At 33.7% G+C, this 27,418-nt stretch overlaps 1 protein-coding gene and 2 pseudogenes across 1 annotated transcript; 2 read left to right on the forward strand and 1 right to left on the reverse strand.

Moving 5' to 3' along the window:
* The first annotated feature begins 2,616 nt into the window (after nt 1-2,616).
* Nucleotides 2,617-5,202, forward strand: LOC137837263 (exocyst complex component EXO70C2). Its single transcript, XM_068646219.2, has one exon. The coding sequence runs from the start codon at nt 2,807-2,809 to the stop codon at nt 4,931-4,933; it is 2,127 nt and encodes a 708-aa protein (XP_068502320.1). The 5' UTR covers nt 2,617-2,806; the 3' UTR covers nt 4,934-5,202.
* A 13,786-nt stretch (nt 5,203-18,988) lies between these two features.
* LOC137838817 (uncharacterized) lies at nt 18,989-21,336 on the forward strand (annotated as a pseudogene).
* On the reverse strand, nt 19,536-19,641 carry LOC137838947 (small nucleolar RNA R71; annotated as a pseudogene).
* Nucleotides 21,337-27,418: the final 6,082 nt, after the last annotated feature.

Raw genomic sequence — 27,418 nt, forward strand, 5'->3', positions numbered from 1 at the left:
CTTATGTCATCTCAACGAACTTGAGGTCAGAACATTGGTGTCATCTGTGGGGATCGAAAAGAGGTTTCAAACACAAATCTTCGTTCTCCTTAGACCTCAACTAGGAGGTTTATTTTGGTATTCCCAATAGTCTCACATCACTTAAGAGTTAAGACCAAAGACAATTTAAATACATATTCCTCCCTTAATCCTCTAACAAAACCGTGACGGAACTCCAAGCTCCAAAACAAACAATATCTAAGATTCGGTAATTGACCCAGTGATGCCATCTCAACATACTTGAGATCAAAACATTATGCATTTATTTTTAATGGACTATGTATTTGTTAATGTAATGAAATTTGATAAATATAATTAGGTCAGTTAAATTTAATTAGATTTCATAAATACTAATGTAGTATGCATCAAAATTAAAATAAATAAAATGTTATCTATCAATTCAAATTTAAGTGCATACTTATTAAATCAGAAAAAAATACTATCAAATTTAATTGTGTAAGGATTAATGGGAAGTTGTGCATTTAGTATAGTTATATTTATATAAATTGAATAAACACTAGTGCTGAAAATGCATATAACACTGATTATAAGAAACATATAAAACCGTTTCTATCATCGATGTAGATCTCAACGATGTAAAATGTCAATTATATATAACATCGGTTGTAAAAACCGATGTAATATGTCCCAAAATTTAAATAAAATATTCAAAAATATGTACTCCAAAGTTAAATACTAAACACTAAATCTTAAACCCAATACCAAAGCGTTTAACATTGTCGAGGTTAGATCACCCCTAGACCCAATTTAAAACATAATACATTATATTCCAAATACAATATAATAAAACTAATTATCTATATAAATAATTATAAACTAAATAATATTTAAAATTAAAATTAAAATGATTAAAAAAAAATTAACTTGGAACGTGAACATGAATGAAACTGTGGCATCAATGGAGGTAATGTGGCGACGACAGAGGCGAAAACAAAGGCGACAAGAACGATGACAAGAGTGACAACGAAATAGCAGAGAAGTGTGAACAGAAGAATCTCGTTCGGTGTGGATGCTCTCACGACGAAGAGAACGAAATAAGAGAGAAGCAACGGGGGAGCGATGGAGGCAATGACTGGCAGCGACGGTGGCAACAACGTTGACAGAAACAAAATGAACTTTTGAGCAAGAAACTTAGAATAGCATGAATAATGAGTGAGGGCGCAAGACAAGAAAATAGGATAAAAACATATATTACACTAGTTATGAGTAATAATCAGTGTAATATATCTTTTTATTAACTTAATTTTTGTTTACTCTGAAAGGACATATAAACTGGTTGTGTAGTCCAACTGGTGTTATATGTAACTTTTAAAACTTAAAAAAAAAAATATGAAAATTACATATAACAACGATTCCTCTATCTAACCGGTGTTATATGTAGTGTCCATAATTAAATTTTTGAATTTTTTTTTAAACTCTAGGAATGACATATAACATCGATTGTATAGAAGAATCGGTGTTACGTGTCATTTTTAAAAACTTCTAAATTTTTTTTAATCTGAGAATGACATATAACATCGGTTTCTCTATCCAACTGGTGTTATATGTAATCTCATAGATAAAATTTTTAAAAAAAAACTTTTGCTTTGAGTAAGACATATTACACCAGTTGGATAGCATAACCGATGTACTATGTGTCAAATATTTACAAAAATGTCACTGTGATTTTGTTTACACCGGTTCTCATTTAACCGACCTAATATATCATTATAAAATGTGTTATTTTCACTAATGAGATATATTTTAAAAAATATTTATAAAACATTCTTTAATAGCATTAAGTGTTACATTAATATCTAAGTAATAAACATATGTGAAAAATTAGATTGTTGGTGAAATATAATTAAATTCACCAAATGCAATAAATATTATAAAGTTTATGTTTTGCTTAATTGTCTATCTTCAATCAAGTTTTAATGATAAAAAGAAAAACATAACACACCGTTCTCTATATTACTCTTTCTTCTTCTCCATTTATCTCTCTTTTAGAATTTTTGTACAGTACATTATACAGATTATGAACAAAATTTTCGCCTTGTAGTTTTATCATCAGGTTCATTTCGAGCAAAAAATGGTTCAATTTTAATTCTCGAAGATATGAACCCAATTTAGTTTTTGAATCACTTATAATTTAATTAAAATGGAATATTGTAAATATGCTATCACTCCGTCAGGATAACAAATATGAATAATTTTTTTTTCAAATGTAAATATACAGAAAGAGAACAAGAAATTGATCGAGTTAAATCCTTTAGATTATTTAAAATTACATTACTGCTATTTTATATAGTGATTATTTTAAAGTAAAATTTGAAGTTTGTAAAAATCCACATAACCTAAAAAAACAATATGCGAATGAATTTCTCCTCCATCCCTCAAAAGAGGACAACAATAGTAATAATAAAATCTTTGTTATGGGAAAACAGGGTCAACGGTCAACCCCACACATTTGCCACCATTTTTCTGTCCATTGGTTTTCTTCTCTCTCTCTCCCCTTCACACACAAACTGGACGACCTTTTCAACCCTCTTCTTCCCCTGATATTTTTTTAGAAAACCAGCATAAGGAAAAAATAAGCCTATCAAAATCCAAAATGAAGTAATTAAGGAAAAGAAAAATTAAAAAAACAAAAACACAAAGCGGATAATTCTCCAATGTTGTCTTTGCATCTTTTATCGTTCTGAAACAATTTTCATTGTCTGTTTTCTCTGACGAAAACCAATCAACAATCATCGTCACAATCACAATGGAACAGAACCTCAACGATAATTCTAGCAGTCTCCCTCCTAAAGAGGAGAACATCAACACAGACCACACTACTCACTCGCCGGTCGTGGAATCTGAAGACAAACCCGACGGCGAAACTGAAAAAGCCACAGATTCAGAACAAGTTCTGGAAAAGGAAGAATCCAAAGCGGAGGAGGAAAATGAAAAGAAAGAAGAAGAAAAAGAACAAGAACAAGAACAGGAAAAAGTAGAAGAAGAAACCGTGGAGACTCAACCGGAATCTCCGGCTCCGAGTCTCGAGAAGGTTACAGAAGAGATTGACCAATTTATCTTGAGATTACAAAAACATGTCGATGCCAAAGAATCTACCTCATTGGAAATCCCTAATTTCATCCACGCTTTCTTGCATCTGGTGGAACACAAGATAGAGAAATACGACACAGGTGAAACGAAATGGGGACAAACAATTGAAGACGATTCGTCGCTTTTGGAATGCGCGAATCGCATTTCGAGGCTGATGAACCATTTCATAGAGTACTCGCGGTCTCACACACAGGAACAACAAGAGGACGAGGAGAAGGAGAAGGAGAAGGAGATGGGCGGATTAGACTTCGTTATCAACGGCATCAGCGTGATTCAGCAGCGCGTGATATCGTTTTTGGAGGACGAGTTCCGTACACTGATGGAAGAATTTAGAAACCCAAACAAACCAGATTCAAAGGGGAAACAACAGGTGGCAGACTCCTCAGAGTCAGAGACACCAGAAGAAACCATTCCCGAATTCCCAGGTTTCGCGGAGGAAACCATTGCGAATCTGAACAAAATCGCCAAGCAAATGATAGCCAGCGGTTACGAAAACGAGTGTTGCCAAGTGTACGCAGTTTCGCGGAGGCACGCGTTCGAGGATGGCATGTACAAACTTCTAGGGTACGAGAAGTTCAGCATAGACGAGGTTCAGAGAATGCAGTGGGAGGCACTGGAGCGCGAAATCCCCACATGGATCAACACCTGGAAGGAGTGCACCTCCGTATGGTTCCCCGCCGAGAGAAAGCTAGTGGAAATGGTGTTCGGCGACGAAGCCGAGACGGTGCTGAGCCTCATGGGCAACATCTCCCGCACAATTGTGATTCAGCTGCTTAATTTCGGGGAGAGCATAGCCATGACAAAGCGCGCAGGGGAAAAACTGTTCAAACTCTTGGACATGTACGAGACTCTACGAGACGCGATTCCAATAATGGAGAACTTGTTCCCGGACGACATAATGGGGGAAATCAAGGCAGAAACGACATCCGCAAAATGCCGCCTCGGCGAGGCGGCGGTGTTGATATTCTGCGACCTGGAGAACTCGATTAAATCGGAGACCGGAAGAACTCCGGTGGCGGGGGGCGCGGTGCATCCCCTGACACGTTACATCATGAACTACCTAAGGCTAGCGTGCGAGTATAAAGACACATTGGAGGAAGTGTTCAAAGAGCATTCGAAAATCGAGCGCGCGGATTCAACCAGCAGGCCTCGCCACGAAAGCGAGGAGAGCAAAGCGAAGAGCGAGAGCAAACAGAAAGAGGACGTGTCGCCGTTTGCCGCACAGTTAATGCGGGTGATGGAGCTTCTGGACTCGAATCTGGAGGGGAAGGCGAAGTTGTACAAGGAGGTTGCGTTAAGCTGCATTTTCATGATGAACAATGGAAGGTACATAGTGCAGAAGATAAAAGGTTCAGCAGAGATATACCAGGTGATGGGAGAAACGTGGTGTCGTAAGAGATCGACGGAGCTGAGGACTTACCACAAGAACTACCAGGTGGAGACGTGGAGCAAGATTCTGAGTTGCCTGAGCCCGAAAGGATTGAGCGATCACGGGAAGGTGCAGAAGCCGGTGCTGAAGGAGAGGTTCAAGGGGTTCAACGCAGCGTTTGAGGAGATCCACAAGACGCAGAGCATGTGGGTAGTTAGCGATGAACAGCTTCAATCGGAACTTAGGGTTTCCATCTCTGCCCTCGTGATTCCTGCCTACAGATCCTTCTTGGGGAGGTTCTCACAGATTTTGGATCCTGGCAGACAAACCGAGAAGTATATCAAGTACCAAGCTGAGGATATTGAGACTTACATTGACGATTTGTTCGATGGCAACCCACACACCCGTCGCTAGCTACAGACCAACAACACCACTCCGCACCACACATCACATCACACTTCAATGTATTATCAATCAAATTCATAGTATTATTATTATTATGACCTTTCTTTTCTTTTGTATACATGCAGGATTAATTTTGTTAGTCTTTAGGGTTCGTGACTGAGTTGTATTCAATTTTTCAAGTCACCCCATTACCTTTTTCTTTTCTTTTTTTAATCTTTTCTTTTCTTTTTTTTTACTTATTTTCAATTCTTAATCCACTTTCTATAATTCTTTTTTCACATTTCTTCTTCATCACTCCTACACATTCAAATCTCACCACACTTTTCTTCTATGCGTCGCCAACTAACTCTTCCACCAATTTATTATATACATAATTCAAAGTTTAAATTTAATTAATTCATCTGCACTCGGTCAAAACTAAACCAACAGCGAAATTGATTAATAATGTTTATTAATAACATGTTAATCTTCTTAGACTCATTAACGATAATGAGTCCGAGTACCGAATGTTGAAGTCTGACTTAAGTGTCAATGTATCTTTTGCAGGTATCATCCGAGTCTCAAACTAACGAGAAGTAATGGAAGAAGAAGAGATGAGAGTTTAACTGAGAGGAATAAGTGAGACACAGACTGACCGACTAATGAGTGATTCAAAACGTTCTTTTTATTTTAACCCGATTTGAGAACAACATCCATCATTTTTGTATTCATACTGGAAATAGCTAACCTATTTTCTAAACTTTGACTATGGATCATCGAACAAATTATAATGGTACAGAAAATATACTATTTTAGGTTGATACATGCAATATTTTAACATTGGACAAATTACATAATATAAAAATACCGTTTTATATTTGGTAAAGGAGAACAAAAGTGTATTTTAAATATAAAATATTCTTAATGTAACAAATAATAATTTTCAACATTAAACCTTTGCTTGCTGATCTAGAGGAACCATTATATATGGTTAATAATTTATAATTCCAATTTTGAATCTAGGGCCAAACTAGAATTAATGTAATGCATGGACGGATTCTAACGATAGTCCACAGATCAGCAAAATTATCGTGGATCGTCGTTACTATATATAATATTAAGGTAAATGCCTTTTTAATTGGTTATTCATTCTTTCAAAAATAAAATCACATCACATCAATATATAATTGACAGATTGAGACTTTTGATTCTTTTTATGGAGGTTCGTATCTATTTTATTTATAAAAAATGTATATATATATATATATATATATATATATATCTTTAAATGATGTTATTTATGCATTATTTTCAGATATGTTCTTAAGTAAAAATTTAAATCTATTGGGGTGGCTACTACATTCTACATGGCATGTTTTGTCTCGGGTGAGTACTAGGTGATGTGTTTTTTAAAAATAAAAACTAATCAGTTTTCACCTTTTTCTCTCTGCTCTCTTCTCTCATCTCGTGGCACCTGAACCTGTCTTCATTCCAAACACTCCCAAAATCTCATCTGTGGTGGTTCTCGTTTAGATTTTTATAGATTTTGTTCTTATATCATGAACATATCCCGTATCTTTCATCTCATTCAAGGCCTTCAACTTTTCTTCATTCTTGTATAAGAGTAGGATTCTTATACTCAATAATTTTGTTTCTTCCATCAAGCATGCTAAGTATACTTCTTCCACCCAAGCTCTATTCCATACTTGTTTTTCAGGGACTCAAAATGTAGGTAAGCATCCTCCACTAGCACAAGCTTACAACACTCCAACCAAAGTCTTTGAAGTGATATGTAAGCCATTTAATAACTCAAAAACAAGATTGGGTAATCTGGAAGTGATTCCATACTAGAGACAACATTATGGATTACGTAGTCCGGAAGCAATCCATCAATATTTTCACTTCATTATGAATCTTGCAACTTTCTAGATTATGGAATTTGTAAGCATGAAAAAATAGTAATTCTATTATGGATTGAGTAATCCAGAACTCACTCTCGAATTTGGATTAACATTCTGACTTACATAATCTGTAACACAACTATGTATTCTGGATTAGATAAAATGAAATGTTAATTCGAATTCAGGAGTGAGTTCTGGATTACTCAACCTTAAATAAAATTGTTAATTTTTTAAGTTTATTGATTAGATAATCCAATGCATAGGATTACCCAATCCAGAACACAGTTAAACCACGACCAATGGCTCATGTTTTTTACTTTTTACAGAAGGGCAATTGAAATTTTGAAATTTATGGGGTGCAAGAAGAAACAGGTAGTGTTTTGGTCTCGGGTAATCCAGTTTAAGAGATTTTGTGATGTGAGTTGATTTTAGATTGACATATTTTAGATGTTACTCTTTTGTTTAAGATTTTTTAGAATAACAAATTAAGGTGAAAACTCAAAGATGATCCTCACTGGACACGAACTTAACCAAGTGGTTAAGTAAGCGTAAAAGTTCACTTCTAGAGGGCAAAGAGAAAAAAAATACAATATGGTGATTGTGATGAGATGGTTGCTAAAATTAAGAGAACACAATGATGATGATGACAAAATGAATATCGAAATAAAAGAACATAACAAAATAAAGAAGACATGGAAGGTGATGCAAAAGAAAAGAACAAAAGAGAAAAGATGAAATGATGAGAAAACTTATGGAGTAATGGACAAGAATCATGCCACTTGGAGGATGGGATACTCCAATATGAGTGGTGCAAGAACCGCATTTTTAAGTGCTCACACACTCAAGATAAGACCCACTAAGAGAACTCTCAAGTCTCACTAAACACTCCTACAGAGTTTCTTTACTATATTCAAATTCAACGTGTCAATACATGGAGGAAGACACCCTTTATATAGGAAGGAGTAACCCGGAGGGCAAGGTGAGTGAATGGTAGAATGGGAAGGGAAGAGGGGCAGCCTAGGGATTTGACTAAGGTCAAAACTGCCCCTTAAGCCTAGTTTCTAGAAGCTAGGTTAAAAACCATAATTCTAGGTGCATGTGTCATAAAAAATGGGTTTGGCACAAACCCAATTTGCTAAGTACACTTTTATTTATGCTATGTAAACCTACTCTAGCTTATTTTCTATTTGGACCTCCAAAGTGAGCTAAGTTTATTTACAAACATTTCTGTCTTGTAAGAAGACCAGAAGAAAGAACATTTAATGCTCTGGTCTATGCCTAGTCCTTCTTCTCCTGAGGTCCTTCCGACATTTGGTGAGGCCTTATCTTGGACGCTGAGATGACTGATCAAAGTGTGAAGTGTCTCTTGTGTCCTTCATCATCTATTTGGCTATTTGGGTTGTATCATTTGGTCTTATGGAATTTATTGTAGAAAAATTCCCCCTACACCTCCATAAAACTTTTAAATGTCAAATGTACCCTTGGCAGTGTATCTTAGGGTTTTGTTTAAGTGGAAGAGTTGTTCTTTAAAGGTTTCAATTCATTGGTGTTTGTGGGTGTAACAAGGTGACAATGATGCATAATGTGGAAATTAAAATACATGAAAGGAAACACAATAACATGATGGAAACCGAATTGAAAAATGAAGCAAAACAAATATGGGAAGCACAAATGAAAGTGGCGTATAGAAATGGTAGAAAGGATGAAAGAAAAGAATGCTTATGATGGGAATGGAGAATGGACACGTCACTTGGAGTATGGTTTCTCCAAGATGAGTGTAGGAGGGCCGCCATTTGAGAGCTCTCAACTCACTCAAGATAAGACCTAAAGCTAAAGAAACAAGCCTCACACAATTTGTGTAGAGTTTTCCTTTTATATTTAAAATCAACATGCCAATACATGGAGTAAGGCACCCTATTTATAAGAGATGGTGTCTTGGTATGTAAGTCAAAACATGAATAAACGTAAATTGAACACATACAATTTATGTTCACAAATAGATCTTATCATATCATGATTCTCACACAATCATACAATCAAGAAGGAATAGGCACTTACCTTGATCCATGAGTGATCCTAATTGAGCCGTTACTTTATCTCCTTTATCCCAATCTATCTCTTGCAATTCCGTTCTTGTCACACACTTTCGTGATGGTTAACAGTGAGACAACTATTATTTGCAGAGACAGAACCCTATAGCTTTTAGTACCCAATCTCCATCAGATGTAGGTTTTCATTAGGTATATCATCAGATATATATATTTCTCACATTAACCAATGGGCCTTTATTCTATTATTATTATTAAATCATATTTGGGCCCAAAGCCCAAACTCTAAGTCATGTGAGTCACTTTATAGAAATTAATTTACATAATTTCTTACATTCTCCCACTTGACTCATATGAGTTATAATACTTTCATGATTTAATAATTATATAAATGCGCATTTAAAAGGCCTTACATAAATTGGTTCTATCATTATTCATAATCAAGAATACAGAAATAATAAGAGTCATGGCGGTTACATGTCATTTGAATCAACACATTTCCTTCCATGTACTACTATATCATTCTTTCTCCTTAATATGACTTTATAGTGAGAAATTCATAATAGGTTCAAACATAATGTCATTGTCATCAATGACAACATAATTTGTTTTCCACAACACAATAACATAATTTGCATGCATATACATAAGGTAGGAAACAACATAAATTTCAGAAACTTTATTTATCAATGAGCTCAGAGTGTCAAATAAGCATTAACAACATTCATAATTTACTAGTAGACATAATGCTCATATTTACAACATGACCAGTAAATGTTTTGGGCGGTAACCCTTTTGTTAAAGGGTCAGCAATCATAAGATCAGTGCTAATATGTTCTATTGACACTTTATGTTTCTGAACTTTTTCTTTAACGGCAAAGTATTTCAATTCCATATGTTTAGCACCTTTGGAATACTCGTCGTTTTTAGAAAAGAAGACTGTTGCGGAGTTATCACAATAAATTTTCAGCGGCTTGGCAATACTGTCAACAATTCCAAGTCCTGAAATAAAATTTCGCAACCAATTAGCCTGAACTGTGGCCTCAAAGCATGCCACAAATTCAGGCTCCATAGTGGACGCAGCGATGACTGACTGCTTCGCACTTTTCCATGAAATTGCACCTCCGGCTAAAAGATACACATAACCAAATGTAGACTTTCGTGTATCCACACAGCCAGCAAAATCTGAATCTGTATATCCAATCACCTCAAGGTGATCAGATCTTTTATAAGTAAGCATGTGATCCTTCGTTCCTTACAAGTATCTTAAAACTTTCTTTGCAGCTTTCCAATGATCCAATCCTGGATTACTCTGGTATCTACCAAGCATACCAACTGCAAAACTAATATCTGGTCGTGTACTAGTTTAAGCATACATTAAACTCCCAACAATAGATGCATAAGGTATATTCTTCATCTGTTTCCGTTCCAAGTCATTCTTTGGACATTGCATGAGACTAAATTTGTCTCCTTTCTGTATTGGAACAGGAGATGTCGAACATTTATCCATTCTGAATCTCTCTAAAACTTTATTAATATATGCTTTCTGAGGCAAACCTAACAGTCCTTGTGATCTGTCACGGAATATTTCAATTCCTATCACATAGTATGCCTCACCCATATCTTTCATCTCAAAGTTATTAGAGAGAAACTTCTTAGTCTCACTTAATAGACCAAGATCATTAGTTGCAAGCAAGATATCATCAACATACAGAATCAAGAATATAAACTTGCTCCCACTGACCTTCAGGTATATACACCGATCAACGACGTTTTCCTTAAACCCAAAGGACACAATAGTATCATTGAACTTAAGATACCATTGCCTAAAAGCTTATTTAAGCCCGTATATTGATTTCTTAAGTTTACACACCATGTGTTCCTTTCCTTCTTCAATGAACCCCACTGGTTGGTCCATATAAACATCCTCTTCTAAATCCTCATTCAGAAAAGCAGTTTTGACATCCATCTGATGCAACTCAAGATCATAATGAGCTACTAATGCCATGATAATTCTAAAGGAATCTTTCTTAGAAACAGGTGAAAATGTTTCCTTATAATCAATGCCATCCTTTTGAGTAAAACCTTTGGCAACAAGTCGGGCCTTGTAACGTTCGATATTGCCATGAGAGTCACGTTTAGTCTTAAAGACCCATTTACACCCGACTCTCTTGCATCCTTCTGGCAATTCTATAAGGTCCCATACATCATTCTGTGCCATTGATTTAAGCTCATCTTTCATGGCATCTAACCACTTATCAGAATTATCATCATTGACGGCGTCTGAAAATGAAACTGGATCATTATCAATACTTAAGTCATTTTCTGACTCTTGTAGATAAACCACATAATCATTCGAAACAACAGACTTTCTTTCTCTTTGAGATCTTCTTAATACTATTTCTTGTGGTTGTTCTACTACAGGTTCATTGTTAACTTCATGATCATTAATTTGTTGTTCTTCTTCATTGTTGAGTGACTCAACTACATTAGGAACAACAATACTTGAAGTAAAGGTACTAGTTAAAGGAACTTGTACTCTAACTTCCTTAATCTCCACATTTTGTGAAGTATTACTCCCACTAGTTTCACCATGAACCGTGCATTTCCAGATTCAACAATTCTTGTGTTATGGGTAGGACAGTAAAACATATACCCTTTTGACTTTGCTGGATAACCAATGAAATATCCACTGATTGTTCTTGCATCCAATTTCTTCTCTTGCGGATTGTATATTCTGACTTCTGCCTGACATCCCCAAACATGCAGGTGTCTCAAACTGGGTTTCCTTCCTGTCTATAATTCAAAAGGTGTCTTTTGAACTGCCTTACTAGGAACCCTGTTCAATAGATACATGGCAGTTTTTAAAGCATACATCCACAATGAAACAGGTACAGTTAACTTACTTAACATACTCCTAACCATATCCATTAAGGTTCGATTGCGCCTTTCTGAAATACCATTTTGTTGTGGTGTACCTGGCATTGTGTATTGAGCACAAATACCACGTCTCTCAAGGAACTTAGCAAACGGACCAGGGTGTTGTCCACTTTCATCATACTTTCCATAATATTCACCACCTCTATCTGACCTGACAATTTTCACCTTTCTGTCTAATTGTCTTTCCACTTCATTTATATAAACTTCCAAGGCATTCACCGCTTGCGATTTTTCATGCAGTAAATAGACATAACCATAACGTGAAAAATCATCAATGAAGGTGATAAAATACCTTTCTTTATTGAAAGAACTTGCATCAAAAGGTCCACATATATCAGTGTGTATAATTTCAAGAAGCTGAGTACTTCTTGTGGCTCCCTTCTTTGTGTGTTTTGTTTGTTTGCCTTTAATACAATCCACACATACATTCAGATCAGTAAAATCCAAACTTGGAAGTATTTCATACTTTACCAATCTCTCCATTCTTTCCTTGGAAATATGTCCCAAACGTTTGTGCCATAAGAAAGCAGAACATTCATTCACCAAACTTTGTTTAATGCCAACATCATGATGCGAGGTCATAAGAGTTTCAGCATATAGATTATCGAGATTCAATCTATATAATCCATCATAAAGAGTACCAGATCCAATCAAATAGGTACGCTGATATAAACTGAAACATCCATTCTCAAATTTAAAAGAGTATCCGGCAACATCAAGTTTAGACAATGATACTAAATTCCTAGATATACTAGGTACGTAAAAAGTATCCATCAGGTCTAAATAAAATCCTGTGTCGAGGATTAAACGATAAGTCCCGACTGCTTCCACTGGAACCTTCTCTCTATTTCCCATGAAGACAAACTTTTCATTTGGCTTTATGGTTCGGGTTGAAAGGAATCCTTGCATCATGTTAGAAACATGAGTTGTGCATCCAGAATCAATCCACCAAGAATTATGTGGAACTTCAGTTAAGTTTGATTCAAAACATACATAATAAGCATTAAAGACTGGAACAGACGTAACTTGTGAACGTAAGGCTACAGGAACAGATACTGCAATCACACATGCTTAACATTAATACTTTGAGTCATAAACTAAACATACTATACAGATTCAGAAAACATTATATGTATACTAATGTTCTCCTTTGGGAGATCCATTAATACACAAAACATAATGATGCTAATAGTATTAACTTTATTTGGCAAGATGTATGCATTAACTAGAAACACTTGTTATCTTTGGATATACAAGCAAAACTAATAACACATACTCACTACCAACAATCATATCCATTAATTATAAGGACAACTAATCAACCTTTGGGTGATCCATAATGCCCTATAATAATGAATTTCCATTTACCCATATATATAAATAATTTAGCATCCATTCTATAGGTAATTGGAATAAAATTTATCAGTAATCTGGAATTAAATAAAACTTAAAGATTTGATCACTTTGGTGATTACAAATCTATCATACAAATAATTCCATAAATAATATCATTAATTGAAATAAAATTTCATCCATAATTTGGAATTAAATAAAACTTAAAGATTTGATCACTTTGGTGATTACAAATCTACCATACAAATAATTCCATAAATAATATCATTATATGAAATAAAATTTCATCCATAATTTGGATAAAACTTAAAGATTTGATCACTTTAGTGATTACAAATCTATCATACAAGTAATTCCAAAATTTCAATTTAAAATTAAATACATAAGGCGGAAAAAATAACTTTCCATTCCTCACTTTCAGTCAATTAATTAAACTTTAATTCAATGAACATAATAAAATTTCATTAAAACTTTAATTAAACTTTAATTTAATGCAAATAAAATTACATTAAAACATAATAAAATTTCATTAAATATTTAATTAAACTTTAATTTAATGCAAATAAAATTACATTAAAACATAATAAAATTACATTAAAACATAATAAAATTTCATTAAAATTTTAATTAAACTTTAATTTAATGAACATAATCATTAAAACTTTAATTTAATGCAAATTAAATTACATTTAAAAATAATAATAATAATACATAAACAGGAAAATTAATAATAATAATAATACATAAACAGAAAAATTAATTTTCCGTTACTCACTTTTAATTAATTAATTAAACTTTAATTTAAATATAAATTGCATTACATTATAACATATCGTAAATTTGAATTAAAAACTTTAATTAAACATTAATCAAAATAAAGTAAAATTAATGACGTAAAGTTTTAAAAAAAAAGAAAATTGGGACTGTGTTTGTTTGGAACAAAAGGGTGATGGAACAAGACACTGTGTTTGTTTGGCCTGCCCACTCCAAAGCCAGGAGTCTGGTCTTCGATCCTAAACTGGACCAAAAGCTACCCACATTATACATGATCAAAAGGCAGCCAAATTACGTAATGAAAAGAAAAAAAAAACTTATAGGGTTTCTTTTCTCAAAACCGTTAATGGTGCCGTTGGGTGCAAGAAGATTAGGATCGTGTTAATGGAAACCTTAATCCATAAACCCTAATTTTAAAATTAGGGTTCTTTAATTGGGATTAATTAAAATTAGAGTTCTTTAATTTTGATGGTTTAGGACAATTAGGGAACTATTATAGAGGAATGAAAACCTTAATTTATAAACCCTAATTTTAAATTAGGGTTCTTAAATTGGGAATAATTTTTAAAATTAGGGTTCTTCAAATTTAAAAAAAAAAACATTAATGGAGGATCACAAAAATGAGCAACAAGGCTCTGATACCACATGTAAGTCAAAACATGAATAAACGTAAATTGAACACATACAATTTATGTTTACAAATAGATCTTATCATATCATGATTCTCACACAATCATACAATCAAGAAGGAATAGGCACTTACCTTGATCCATGAGTGATCCTAATTGAGCCGTTACTTTATCTCCTTTATCCCAATCTATCTCTTGCAATCCCGTTCTTATCACACACTTTCGTGATGGTTAACAGTGAGACAACTATTATTTGCAGAGACAGAACCCTATAGCTTTTAGTACCCAATCTCCATCAGATGTAGGTTTTCATTAGGTATATCATCAGATATATATATTTCTCACATTAACCAATGAGCCTTTATTCTATTATTATTATTAAATCATATTTGGCTCAAAGCCCAAACTCTAAGTCATGTGAGTCACTTTATAGAAATTAATTTACATAATTTCTTACATGGTAAACAAGAAACAAAGATAGGATGGGAAACACTAAAAATGGGCGACCTTAGGCATTGACTAAGTGATGTGAGTTAATTTTAGATTCATTAATTTGGTGACAGTTTCTTAGGATTAGGATCAAATTCTTTAGCAATTTAGGTGAAGAGTTTAAGGAAAATTCTCACTGGACATTAACTTAACAAGTGTTAAGTAAATGTGAAGGTTCTTTTCCAAAGACCAAAGGTAAAAACACAATTATAGGTGATGGATGATGACAAATATATGCAGAACAAAATAAGGAGGCTTAAGGAAACATCAATGGAGTTCAATGTCTTCCAAATGATGAACCAAACTCATGAACATGAGTGTCATCTCCTTACACAACAATTGAATGGAAAGGAAACAAGAACAAGTAAATGAACAACAAAACAATGTGGAAATTAAAAGGAGAACAAGATCAAAACATTAAACCGAATAGAACATAGTACAACTCAATTGAACTGATTAGAATGGACAAAGAACACAATCAACTGAATAGAATTGAAGAACAAAGCAAAACAACCGAATAGAAATTGAAACTATGGTGCGGAAATGGAAATGGAAGATGAAGCAAGAAGGACTTATGTGGTTGAAGCCATGGGAGGGAAGAACATGCCACTTGGAGGTGATTGATCCAAGATAAGTTCAAGAATGCCGCCACTTGAGAGCTTCCCAAACACTCACAAGATGAGACAAGATTAGGAGAAACAATTCTCACAACTCACACACAATATGTGTATAGTAACTTTACTTAAAATTCAATGTAATTTTACATGAGCATAGCACCTCTATTTATAGTGTGAGAGGGCTGAATTTGAAGAGGGAAAATTCAAATGCTAAGTGTTTGAATTTGGCGCCTATTCCTAGTCACAAGGGAAGTGTGACTTAGTTTCTTTCTTTGGCACCTCCTAATCTACACCTACACCTTCTTTTTATGTCACATGGAAGGTGTGCCTTATCTTTGTACATTGGCACCCCTTATATCTATATCTACACCTTCCTTTTATGTTTTAATAAAAACTACTCAAAAGAAATTACAAAAAGAGACATCCATTGATGCTCATCTTCCAAATCTTTGGCCTTGCTCCTAGTAATCCTTTGAGGCATGAAGGATGTTGAGCTCATGGGTTGGGTTTGGGCTACTTGGGCTTGGGCCTTAGGCACCTCTACTTGATCTTCATCACTAAGTCAACGTTGCACCCTAAGTCCTATTTTTCTAGAAGATAGGTCAAATTCCTACCCTAAAAGGCTATGCTCAAGCTAAAGTTATAAGCACACCCCTTATTATGCTAAAGAAAACCTATTTTATTGAGATTAAAAATAAAGACACTAGCTGATGCTCAGCTCCCAAGGCCTGTGCTCTACTCCTCGTGATCCTCTAGGGAAGGCTAGGCGCTGAAGCATTGGCTAGAGGTAAATCCTGACCTAGTCCTATGTCTCGAGTCATGCTCCGAGTCATCCTCCTGGAAGGCCAGGCTTGGTCAGTGGGCGCACCCTTTTCTAGGTTGTCATCAAGGCCCCACCAAACTTTAGAAGGACCTCAAGAGAGGAAGAATTGGACATAGGCCAAAGCATTAGATGTTATTTCTTATGATCTTTTTAAAAGACAAGTTTGTGTAAATAAATTGGGCTCACTTTGGGGGTCCAAATAGAAAATTAAGCTAGAGTAGGATTCACTTAGCATAAATTGGGATGTACTGAACATAAATTGGGTTTGTGCCAAGCTCACCTTTCATGACAAGTGCACATAGGTTTAGGGTTTCTTTGACCTACCTTTTAAAAGGTTTCTCACAAATGACACCCATACCCCTCTATCCTGTTCCCCAAGACATTCTCTCTTGTAAATAGAGTGTCTTGCCTTATGTATTTCACACATTGAATTTTGAATAGAAAAGAAACTTTGTCAGAGTGTTTAGTGAGCTGAGTCTCTTATTATCTATGGGTCTTATCTTGAGTGCACAACACCTCAAGTGGCGGCTCTTCACCACTCATCTTGGAGTCTCCTTTCCCCCCAAGTGGCAGACTACACTCTCACCATCCATAAGCTTTCTCTTATCACTTCATCTTTTCTTTTCTTCCCTATGCGTCATTTCCCTTCCTTTTTATGATCATGTGTTCTTCTTTTCGCCTTTTTGGTTTCTATATTATTTGTCTTTCCATTTATGCTCTATAATTTTTGTATCTTATATTATGTTTTTCTCTTTTCCCTCTAAAAGTGAACCTTCACACATACTTAACCACTTGGTTAAGTTCGTGTTCAATGAGAATCTTCTTTGGGTTTCTCACCATATTCTGCTTAAAAACAAAAACTCATAAACAAAGTGTCACAATAAAATGTGCAATCTTAAAATCAACTCACATCAATTGAATACGTTGGGTTATCATCCTCCAGATCTGTAACATCGATAAGTGCCAATGTGTAGTTTTTATGATTGAGAAAATTGAACACTTTGGAACTTAATTGTTGCTTAATGTAAGAAAATTACCCTAATCTAAGAATTATTGAATCTGATTAAATATTTTGAACCAAGAAACAAATGAAGAAATTTAATCTCAATTTTTGTGTAAATTGCAGATGAATATGAATCATTGAAAGAATTATTCAAACTGGCATTGAAAGAAAGAAAGTAAAAACTTAATTGGATCACAAGAAGATTTAGCTCAAGCTAGAGGATTTAGCTCAAGCTAAAACTGTCCTGAGTTGATTAAAGGTGCAGTACTAATCTAGCTCAGGTTAGAATTGCTAGCTCAAGCTAAAACTGTCCAGAGTTGATTAAAGGTGCAGTACTGATCTAGCTTAGGCTAGAATCGCTAGCTCAAGCTAAAAATGCACCGAAAGATCTAGCTTAAGCTAAATTGGCTAGCTTGAGCTAAAGTTGATTATATAAATTTTGAAACACAACTCAAAACCAACGGTGAAAAAAAGGTGAGATCTTTAGAGAGAAGTTAGTGAGAGAAGAAGAAGGAGAACTCTATTCTTGGAGATGAACTTGCTCAGATCAGCCCTTCTTATGCAATCCAGATCAAGAATGAAGATTGGAGGAGTTGTCATGCGTGGCTAAGTTCTTTCTAACTTGGGATTGAATGTAATTTACCTTGATCAAATGTATTCTTGGTGATATATATATATATATATATATATATATATATATATATATATATATATAAAATTCTCTTTTCTACTTGTTCTTGGTATTTTCGTTTTATGCTTATTGCTTGATTCTGTCTGATCAATAGAGTATTGATTTTGATGCTTAAATTTAACTGGAAAGTACCTTTAAGGATTTGAAATAGATGAAAATACTTGATAACTTGTAATGCTAGGAATAGATTCCAGGTTATTGATTGCATTATAATTCTGTTCCTAATGCTGGATGATTTGTTAAATATCTGAGGAATCAGTGTTTGAGAAATTATCTTATGAATTTCATCTGTGAGGAATCAAGATTAATGACTTTAAATTAAGCATCAAGAATAAGTAGTTTTGAGTATTATATATTGTATTATTCAAAATACAGATGATTGAGATAAACACACAATCCCAAGTATCTTTCTCTATATTCGATAAGTTGGTTTTGTTTTTGGTTGAATCAAACCCTAAACCTTTGAGTTACATCTTGTGAAATCTTTAATTTGGTTATGAACAAGTTCTCAACATTATTTTCTATACTTAATGAGTATTATAACAGAACATCTTAATTAGGATTGTTCCCTGTGGATTCGACATTCGTACTTTAAAGAGTACTATATTACAGTTGATTTGGTACACTTGCCGATAGAAAAATCAACAAGTTTTTGGTGTCGTTGCCGGGGAACAATTTCTTTTAAGAATTTCTGAAGTATAACTCATTAAATATTGTGAATATTCTGTTTTCTTTGTGAATATACACTTGTTTATATCTTATTCTTTTATCCTGTGTTAATCCTTGCTTGAGTTGTTTTAGACACATGCTATTAAGAGGACAGGTTCCTGAAGATCAATTGGAATTTGATCTAGAAATTGAGAAAACAGCTTGAAAAAATCAAAGCAAGAAGAGAGAAGAAAAGAAGAAGTAAGGACAAGCAAAAGGAGAATCTTCCAACACTCTCAACTCACACAATCAAATAGAGTCACAAATGGCTGAAAATAGACAAAATCAACCTAGAAGAACATTGGGAGACTAAGCTATGCAACAAGGACCGAGACATTTCTCCAACATAGCCATACCTCCTGCCACCAAATCATTAGAAATGAAGCCAGTTTTTCTTAGCTTAATCAGCACTCATCAATTCACTGGAATGGATCATGAAGACCCTTATACTCATCTATCCACATTCTATGAGTTGGTTGGGACCATGGGCTTCGAGGAAAATGATATTGAATCTGTTTATTTGCGTCTATTTCCTTTCTCACTTGCAGGCAAAGCAAAAGAATGGTTAAAGTCGCATCCAAACCAGAGTTTAAGTAGCTGGAATGATGTAGAAGAGAAATTTCTACACAGATTCTTCCCACTCTCTCGATATATCAAGGCTAAGTCTGATATCTCCACATTCAGGCAAGGGCCAGATGAACCTTTTTATGAAGCTTGGGAATGCTTTAAAGTGATGTTAAGAAGATGTCCTAATCATGGCTTTGATGATATTGCTCAGTTGAACATATTCCATAATGGTTTGAGGCCTGATACTAAAATGATCTTGGATGCTGCAGCAGAAGGTACAATGATGAGTGTTGATGCAGAGCAAGCTACAAGAATCATTGATGCCTTAGCCTCAACAGATTACCAAGCTCAACACGATAGATATACAGTGCAAAAGCAAGGGGTGCAGGATCTTAGTACTTCAGATGCAATTTTAGCACAAAATAAAATTTTGACTCAGCAAATTGAGGCATTAACCAAGCAAATGTCAAAATTGCCTCAACAATTACATGCAGTAAATTCTCCTTTAATGTAGAATCAAACTTTGAAGTGTGATTTTTGTGGGGGAGATCATCTTAATGGCCAATGCTTTTACCAAAATCCATCAGAGGAAGAAGTTCAGTATATGAATAATCAAGGAAGACAAGGTGGCTTTGCATTTAATTATCCAAATAACATGTCTCAAGGATGGAGGAATAATCCAAATCAAGGATTTGGGTGGAAGCAAGAGGTTGGATCATCTAACAGGCAAGCTCTTTATCAGCAACAACCACATTATCCTTCCATTCATGAGAGAACATCTAAATTAGAGGATACTTTTGAGAAGTTCATGCAAGCCTCTATATCCAATCAGAAAAATACTGAAGCATTAATAAGGAATTTAGAGACACAGGTGGGGCAGTTGCCTAAACAATTAGCTGATAATCAATGAAGTCAATTTTCAGCCAATACACAAACCAATCCCAAGGAACATTGCATGTTTATCACTACCAGAAATGAGAAAGTTATAGGAAAAGGAATTGGAAAAAACTTAGTTGTTGAGGAGGAGGTTTTAAAAGATAAAGAGAGTGAAAAAGAACAAATTGAGTGTGAAGGAGGAGAAAGAAGGAATAAGGAAGATGTTGTAGATATTGGTGAGAAAATAGAAAAAATGAAAAACAAGAGAGGAGTGTTCCTATAAAAGATGTACCTTATCCACATGCTCCTACAAAGACATGCAAAGAAAGGCAATTTGCAAGATTTATGGATATTCTCAAAAGATTGCAAATTAACATTCCTTTTATTGAAGCTTTAAAGCAGATGCCTACATATGCTCAATTCATGAAGGAATTATTGACAAAGAAAAGAAAATTCAATGACCAGGAGATAGTTGAATTGGAAGCTGGATGCAGTGCTATAATTCAAAAATCATTACCACAAAAATCCAGAGATCCTAGGAGTTTCACTTTGCCAGTTACCATAGGAAATCTTACTGTTGAAAAGGCAATATTGGATCTTGGAGCTAGTATTAATTTGATGCCTTTATCAATGCTGAAGAAAATTGGAGATGTAGAAGTGAAACCAACAAGAATGACTTTACAGTTGGTTGATAGATCAATCAAATATCCACATGGAATAGTTGAAGATCTGTTGGTAAAGGTAGATAAATTTCTATTCCCAGTAGATTTTGTTGTAATGGATATTGAAGAAGATGTTGAAGTACCTTTGATATTGGGAAGACTATTCATGAAAACTGTCAAAGTTATAATTGATGTAGACAAAGGAAAATTGAAGGTTTGTGTTCTAGATGAAGAAGTAAGCTTTAATGTTTTTGAAGCAAAGAAGTATTCAAATGATCATAAAGAGTGTTTCAGAGTGGATATGAATGTTGTTGAACCTTCAATGATGTTAATCAAGCGTCAAGCTATATGACGTTAAACGAGCGCTTGCTGGGAGGCAACCCGGTGTTTTGTTTTGAAATGTGTCTTTAATTTTTGTTTTGATTTAGTAGTATGTTTTAATATTTGAGGTTTTTAAAACTAGTTTGATATGTGAAATGGTCATGTAGGTTTGAAATGTTTGGTGAAATGAATGGATGGAAGAAAGCTTAGAAAGCTTTGAAACTTTTGGCAAAGACAAAATGAAAATTTTCAAGAAAATTTCATTGCAGGCTAATTTTAGCTTAAGCTAGATATGCAAAAAAATAAAGAAATTTTGTTCTGCAACTTTCGCCTGAGCTAAAATGAGCTAGCTTGAGCTAGAGCAAATCTGTTGATCTCTGCCAAAATTTAGCATAAGCTAAAATGAGCTAGCTTGAGCTAGAAAACTCTGTTGCTCTCGGCCAAACTTTAGCCTGAGCTAAACTCATCTAGCTTGAGCTAAACAAATTTGTTGCTCTCTGCCAAATTTTAGCCTGAGCTAAGAAGATCCAGCCTAAGCTAGTGGGTTTTCTAAAAAAAAAAAAAAAACTGCAGCATTTTAAAAAATCACATTTTGAAAACCCTACACCCTAACTCAGTTTCAGAAGCGCCCTCTGTTCTAAAAAAAATAAAAATACCAAAGCTTCCATCTACATAACCATTCTCAAACAAACATTTCATCTACATTGCCATTATCAAGGTAAGTAATTACTCATCTCCATAATCATTTTCATTGCCATTTCCATTCAACCAAGTCCAGTCATGCATGTTTCTACTTCCATTTCACAGTTTCGTTTTTAAATTGAAAGATTCAATCTTTTTGAAATTTCAATGTCTTGATGTTGAATAGGATTGTGGAATAGGATAATCAAAGTTAAGTACGGTTTCCATGGATAAAATACCAAAACAAAAGGTACTCATTCAATTTCATTTTATACATTGCATATCAAGTGTTTGTTGAAATGCCAATCAAATAAAACACTTTGGTTTGAGAAATGTTTATTCTTACTTGTGCAGAAAAATGAGTCGCACCAAATCCACAGCTGGTATTAAATAATCTGTCGTTGGCACCCACTGAATTTGATGATTATCTATCTTAGCATGGGGACAAACACAATTTTTCAGGGGAAGCATGAGCGTCTAGAGTTGGGAATAGATTTGGAGGTGAATCTGAAATGAGAGTTGGACCATCTGGAGCAACAAAAGATGAAGATCCAAACCAAGTTCAGAATGATGATGTTGGCACAGAGCGGAACAAAGTCATAAGAGGAGATTGATACTTCTCATGCACAATGATTAGAAAACTGGTTTTATCTTTTTTTTTTGTTTAACTTTAATTTCAGTATTAATTTAGTTTAAGTAGTTCAGTTTAGTAAGTTGACTTTAGCAGTTTGGTTTAATATTTCTTACTTTAGATTTTGTTGATGACAAGCTAAAGTTAGTATAATGGTTGATGTTTGCATATTTTGTGAAGTTAAATCTTGTATATAGATAGATGATGGTATAATTTTTTGGAAAAAAGAAATCAAACCATAGTTCTAAATTAGAACAACCAAATGGATTGATCAGAGACTTAATTTGAAAAAGAATTTGTGGATGGAACTATCACTCAAATTGAGAAAGGATGGTAATGTGTAAAAGTGGGAACATGGTAAATAGTTGAAAACAATGACCGAGAACAAATGAGGAATTGCAATTAGCCAACCAAGTGAGAGTGTGAAACCTTTAAACAGTTTGAGAGACTTTCACTAGTAAAGAGTTAATTGAGGTTGTCTAATTTTCTAGTCAATTTGCATCACAAAATCAAATATGGAGATGATTGAGGCATGTTTAATAAAGTTGGAGGTGAGAAAACTCAGAGCCAAATAGCTAACCTTTGTAATATATGATGAAATGTGCAGAAAAATAACCCTTTTTGAGCCAAATTTGTTTTATTGCACCCTAGCTTTTGATATACATATATTGTCATACCTTGAGGTATGATAACAAAAGGAAAACATAGGTGCAATTCAAATTTCTATAATTAAAAGAATTGGGTTTGGTGTGGCTGCTGGGATTTTGAGAATGAAAAAAAAAGAAAAAAAAGAGAAAAAGAAAAAAAAGGGGAATGACAAAATTATCCAAATTCTCATTCTCTTTTCTAAATAAAAATAATAATAATAAAAAAGAAAAAGAAAGAAAAAGAAAAGCAAAGGGGATTACAAGAATATAAAAAAAAGTAATGTGGTTGAATCTTATGGAAGGGATAATGAATAACACAATTAGAAATTGAATTGCAAATATGCTATAATCTTTTCTTAACCGTGCATTTTGTTATCCTGGAAAAACCAAATTTTCTTTGTAACCCAGCCTCATTACAACCTGAAAAATACCTCAAGATCTATGTTTGTGAAAGTGTTTGTAATCAACTAGAAATGAAGGGCAACCTTAAATTAGCTTGGAAATCAGTGAAAAGAGAGGGAAAACACTCACTAGTGAGGAATGAAGAGAGAAATTCCTTAGTTTGATTCTCAGTGAAGAGTAACAATTGTTTACCTTGGAAATTGAATACATTCTTATCCTGTCTTGGTTTGAATTGATAAGAAACACCATAATTTTTTGTTGAATTATCTTATGCTCTTTCCATGAAGTTGTTCTAATATTAAACTATAGATTTGATTTCTAAGGATTTTGGGGAAGAATGAACTCATATTTTTTTGGGATTCAATTACTTTGCTTGAGGACAAGCAAGATTCTAGGTTGAGGGGAATTTGATAAGAGCCAATGTGTAGTTTTTATGATTGAGAAAATTGAACACTTTGGAACTTAATTGTAGCTTAATGTAATAAAATTACCCTAATCTGAGAATTATTGAATCTGATTATATATTTTGAACCAAGAAACAAATGAAAAAATTTAATCTCATTTTTTTGTGTAAATTGCATATGAATATGAAGCATTGAAAGAATTATTCAAGCTGGCATTGAAAGAAAGAAAGTAAAAACTTAATTGGATCACAAGAAGATTTAGCTCAAGCTAGAGGATTTAGCTCAAACTAAAACTGTTCAGAGTTGATTAAAGGTGCAGTACTAATCTAGCTCAGGCTAGAATTGCTAGCTCAAGCTAAAATTGTCCAGAGTTGATTAAAGGTGCAGTACTGATCTAACTCAGGCTAGAATCACTAGCTCAAGCTAAAAATGCACCGAAAGATCTAGCTTAAGCTAAATTGGCTAGCTTGAGCTAAAGTTGATTATATAAATTTTGAAACACAACTCAAAACCAGAGGTGGAAAAAAGGTGAGATCTTTAGAGAGAAGTTAGTGAGAGAAGAAGAAGGAGAACTCTACTCTTGGAGAAGAACTTGCTCAGATCAACCTTTCTTATACAATCCAGATCAAGAATGAAGATTGGAGGAGCTGTCATGAGTGGCTAAGTTCTTTCTAACTTGGGATTGAATGTAATTTACCTTGATCAAATGTATTCTTGGTGATATATATATAAAATTCTCTTTTCTACTTGTTCTTGGTATTTTCGTTTTATGCTTATTGCTTGATTCTGTCTGATCAATAAAGTATTGATTTTGATCCTTAAATTTAACTGGAAAGTACCTTTAAGGATTTGAAATAGACGAAAATACTTGATAACTTCTAATGCTAGGAATAGATTCCAGGTTATTGATTGCATTATAGTTCTATTCCTAAAGCTGGATGATTTGTTAAATATCTGAGGAATCAGTGTTTGAGAAATTATCTTATGAATTTCATCTGTGAGGAATCAAGATGGATGACTTTAAATTGAGCATCAAGAATAAGTAGTTTTGAGTATTATATATTGTATTATTCAAAATACAGATGATTAAGATAAAAGCAATTCAATCCCAAGTATCTTTCTCTATATTCGATAAGTTGGTTTTGTTTTTGGTTGAATCAAACCCTAAACCTTTGAGTTACATCTTGTGAAATCTTTAATTTGGTTATGAACAAGTTCTCAACATTATTTTCTATACTTAATGAGTATTATAACAGAACATCTTAATTAGGATTGTTCCCTGTGGGTTCGACATTCGTACTTTAAAGAGTACTATATTACAGTTGATTCGGTACACTTGCCGAGAGAAAAATCAACAAACATATGTATCTTCGTTGGTGGAACCGAAATCATTTAACATTTCCCTTATAAGTGGATCTTTGTTGGTGTTTCTTAAACTTCCAGCTCCATGGAAATTGTCCATCTGCCCCATAAAAAATATGTAATATATCCAAATATGTGTGAGATGAGTGTATTTAACCTCATATTATGAAAATAGAAACAAACCTATGTGGTTTGGTGTTGAAGGACTTTATCAATCACTAATGTAGGAAAATGAAAACAAAAGTCTTGAAGCCCTTAAACTAATGTTTATTGACACTGGCAACAAACCTTAACAACGTCTCAAATTATAGTCGAGGCTTAGTTGTCTTAGCCTGCCTATATCGTGCTCTCAACCACAGAGTGAATTTCAACCAAGACAACATCAACAGATGCATGTTATTATTGATATGTTAGGCATGAGACTGCATCACATGCCTTTCTCCATATATTGAGCCCCTTAGTGATGCAAACATTCCCCTTGTTAAAAGGTTACTTAATTTTTTTCCTTAACGCATTTTATAATTTCATATCATGTAATGTGTTAATCAATAACATAATTACTTTTCATAGGTGGTCTCAGTTAGTGTAACAACGAATGAACAATTTCACAACTTTAGTTGCCTAAGTACGCAAAAAAAAATGGACGACGTAAAGTCAAGATAGGTTCGAAACTTTAACTACTTATTATTCTTTTCAATTTTTCATAATATACCACTTTTGCACATGTGCTAACCACAAAATTGTTAACAGTTCTTGTGGACTCCTTATCGTTGCAATGAACTGAGTCATCTGATAACCATTAAAATATCTCTAGTGAGTTGCACATTGCTCCTCTAATTTGTTTTGCGACAGTTAAATACATCAAGTTGATCGAGTTATGCGCCAATTTGGTTTCTGAAAGAGTATTCCAACCAAGCCTCTAAACCTCTATCAACTGCACAAGGAGGACATGAGGGGAAAATTTGATAGATATTGGTCACAATATCATGCATCTTGGATAACAATATGGAACGATCGTCATAATTGTGTTATTCAAGGAATTAAGTTAAGGGTGTGTTTGGATTGGGGAGAGGATTTGAGGGAGTGGATTTGTAGTGATTTGAGAGGAAAGTGTGAAGAAAGAGATGTTGTTTGGATTAAGGTATGTTAGAGTGGATTTGTGAGGAAAGTGTGAAGAAAGAGATGTTGTTTGGATTAAGATATGTTAGAGTGGATTTGTGAGGAAAGTTTATTGAAGTTGGTGAATGATATGACAGTTATAAAAGTATTTTTAATTTTTTTTAAATGTGTAAAGTGTAGATTTACAAATTTACCCATATCTTTAGAAATATTTAAATAATAAAATATAAGATATTCTTTTTATAAATTTAAATTAATTTTTGGTAATATATTAGAACTAATTTAGAAAAAAATACAAAATAATGTAAATTTGATAAAAAAAATATTTAAATATTTAATAAAAAATTATTTTTATGTTAAATAACATTATTATTTTTAACTTTATTTTTTTATAATTAGTATAATTATTATATAAATTTATTTCTTTATTATTAAAAAATATATTTATTGTTATTTATTTATATTTATAATTTATTGTATATATAATATGATTAATTATTTTATTTATATTTGTAATTCTATTTTAAATGAAAATAAAAATATTTTGAATTTAAAATAAAAAGGATAACAAAGTAATTTACAAATAATTAATTATATATGTAACTTTCTTCGCTAATCTTCTCTAAACTGCGAAGAAAGTTTCGAAGCTATAAATGTCTTCGTTTTTAGCATTTTTATAGCATTCAGTGCCTTGATTTTCGTGTTTTAGTCATGCATAGTAAAAGCTTGCATTTCTTCGCCTAGAAACAAACACAACATAAGTGAAAACAGTCACTTATGTGATACTACCCCATACATGCAATGGTATATCAGACACACTAATTGATACATTTCTTCACCAAAAGAAGAATACAATGATAATGTATG

Source organism: Phaseolus vulgaris, chromosome 4 (assembly GCF_051622355.1).
Source record: "Phaseolus vulgaris cultivar YP4 chromosome 4, ASM5162235v1, whole genome shotgun sequence".
NCBI lineage: Eukaryota > Viridiplantae > Streptophyta > Magnoliopsida > Fabales > Fabaceae > Phaseolus > Phaseolus vulgaris.

Coding starts and splice junctions, on each gene's coding strand:
- LOC137837263 (XM_068646219.2), top strand. CDS start 2,807: ATGGAACAGAACCTCAACGATAATTCTAGCAGTCTCCCTCCTAAAGAG.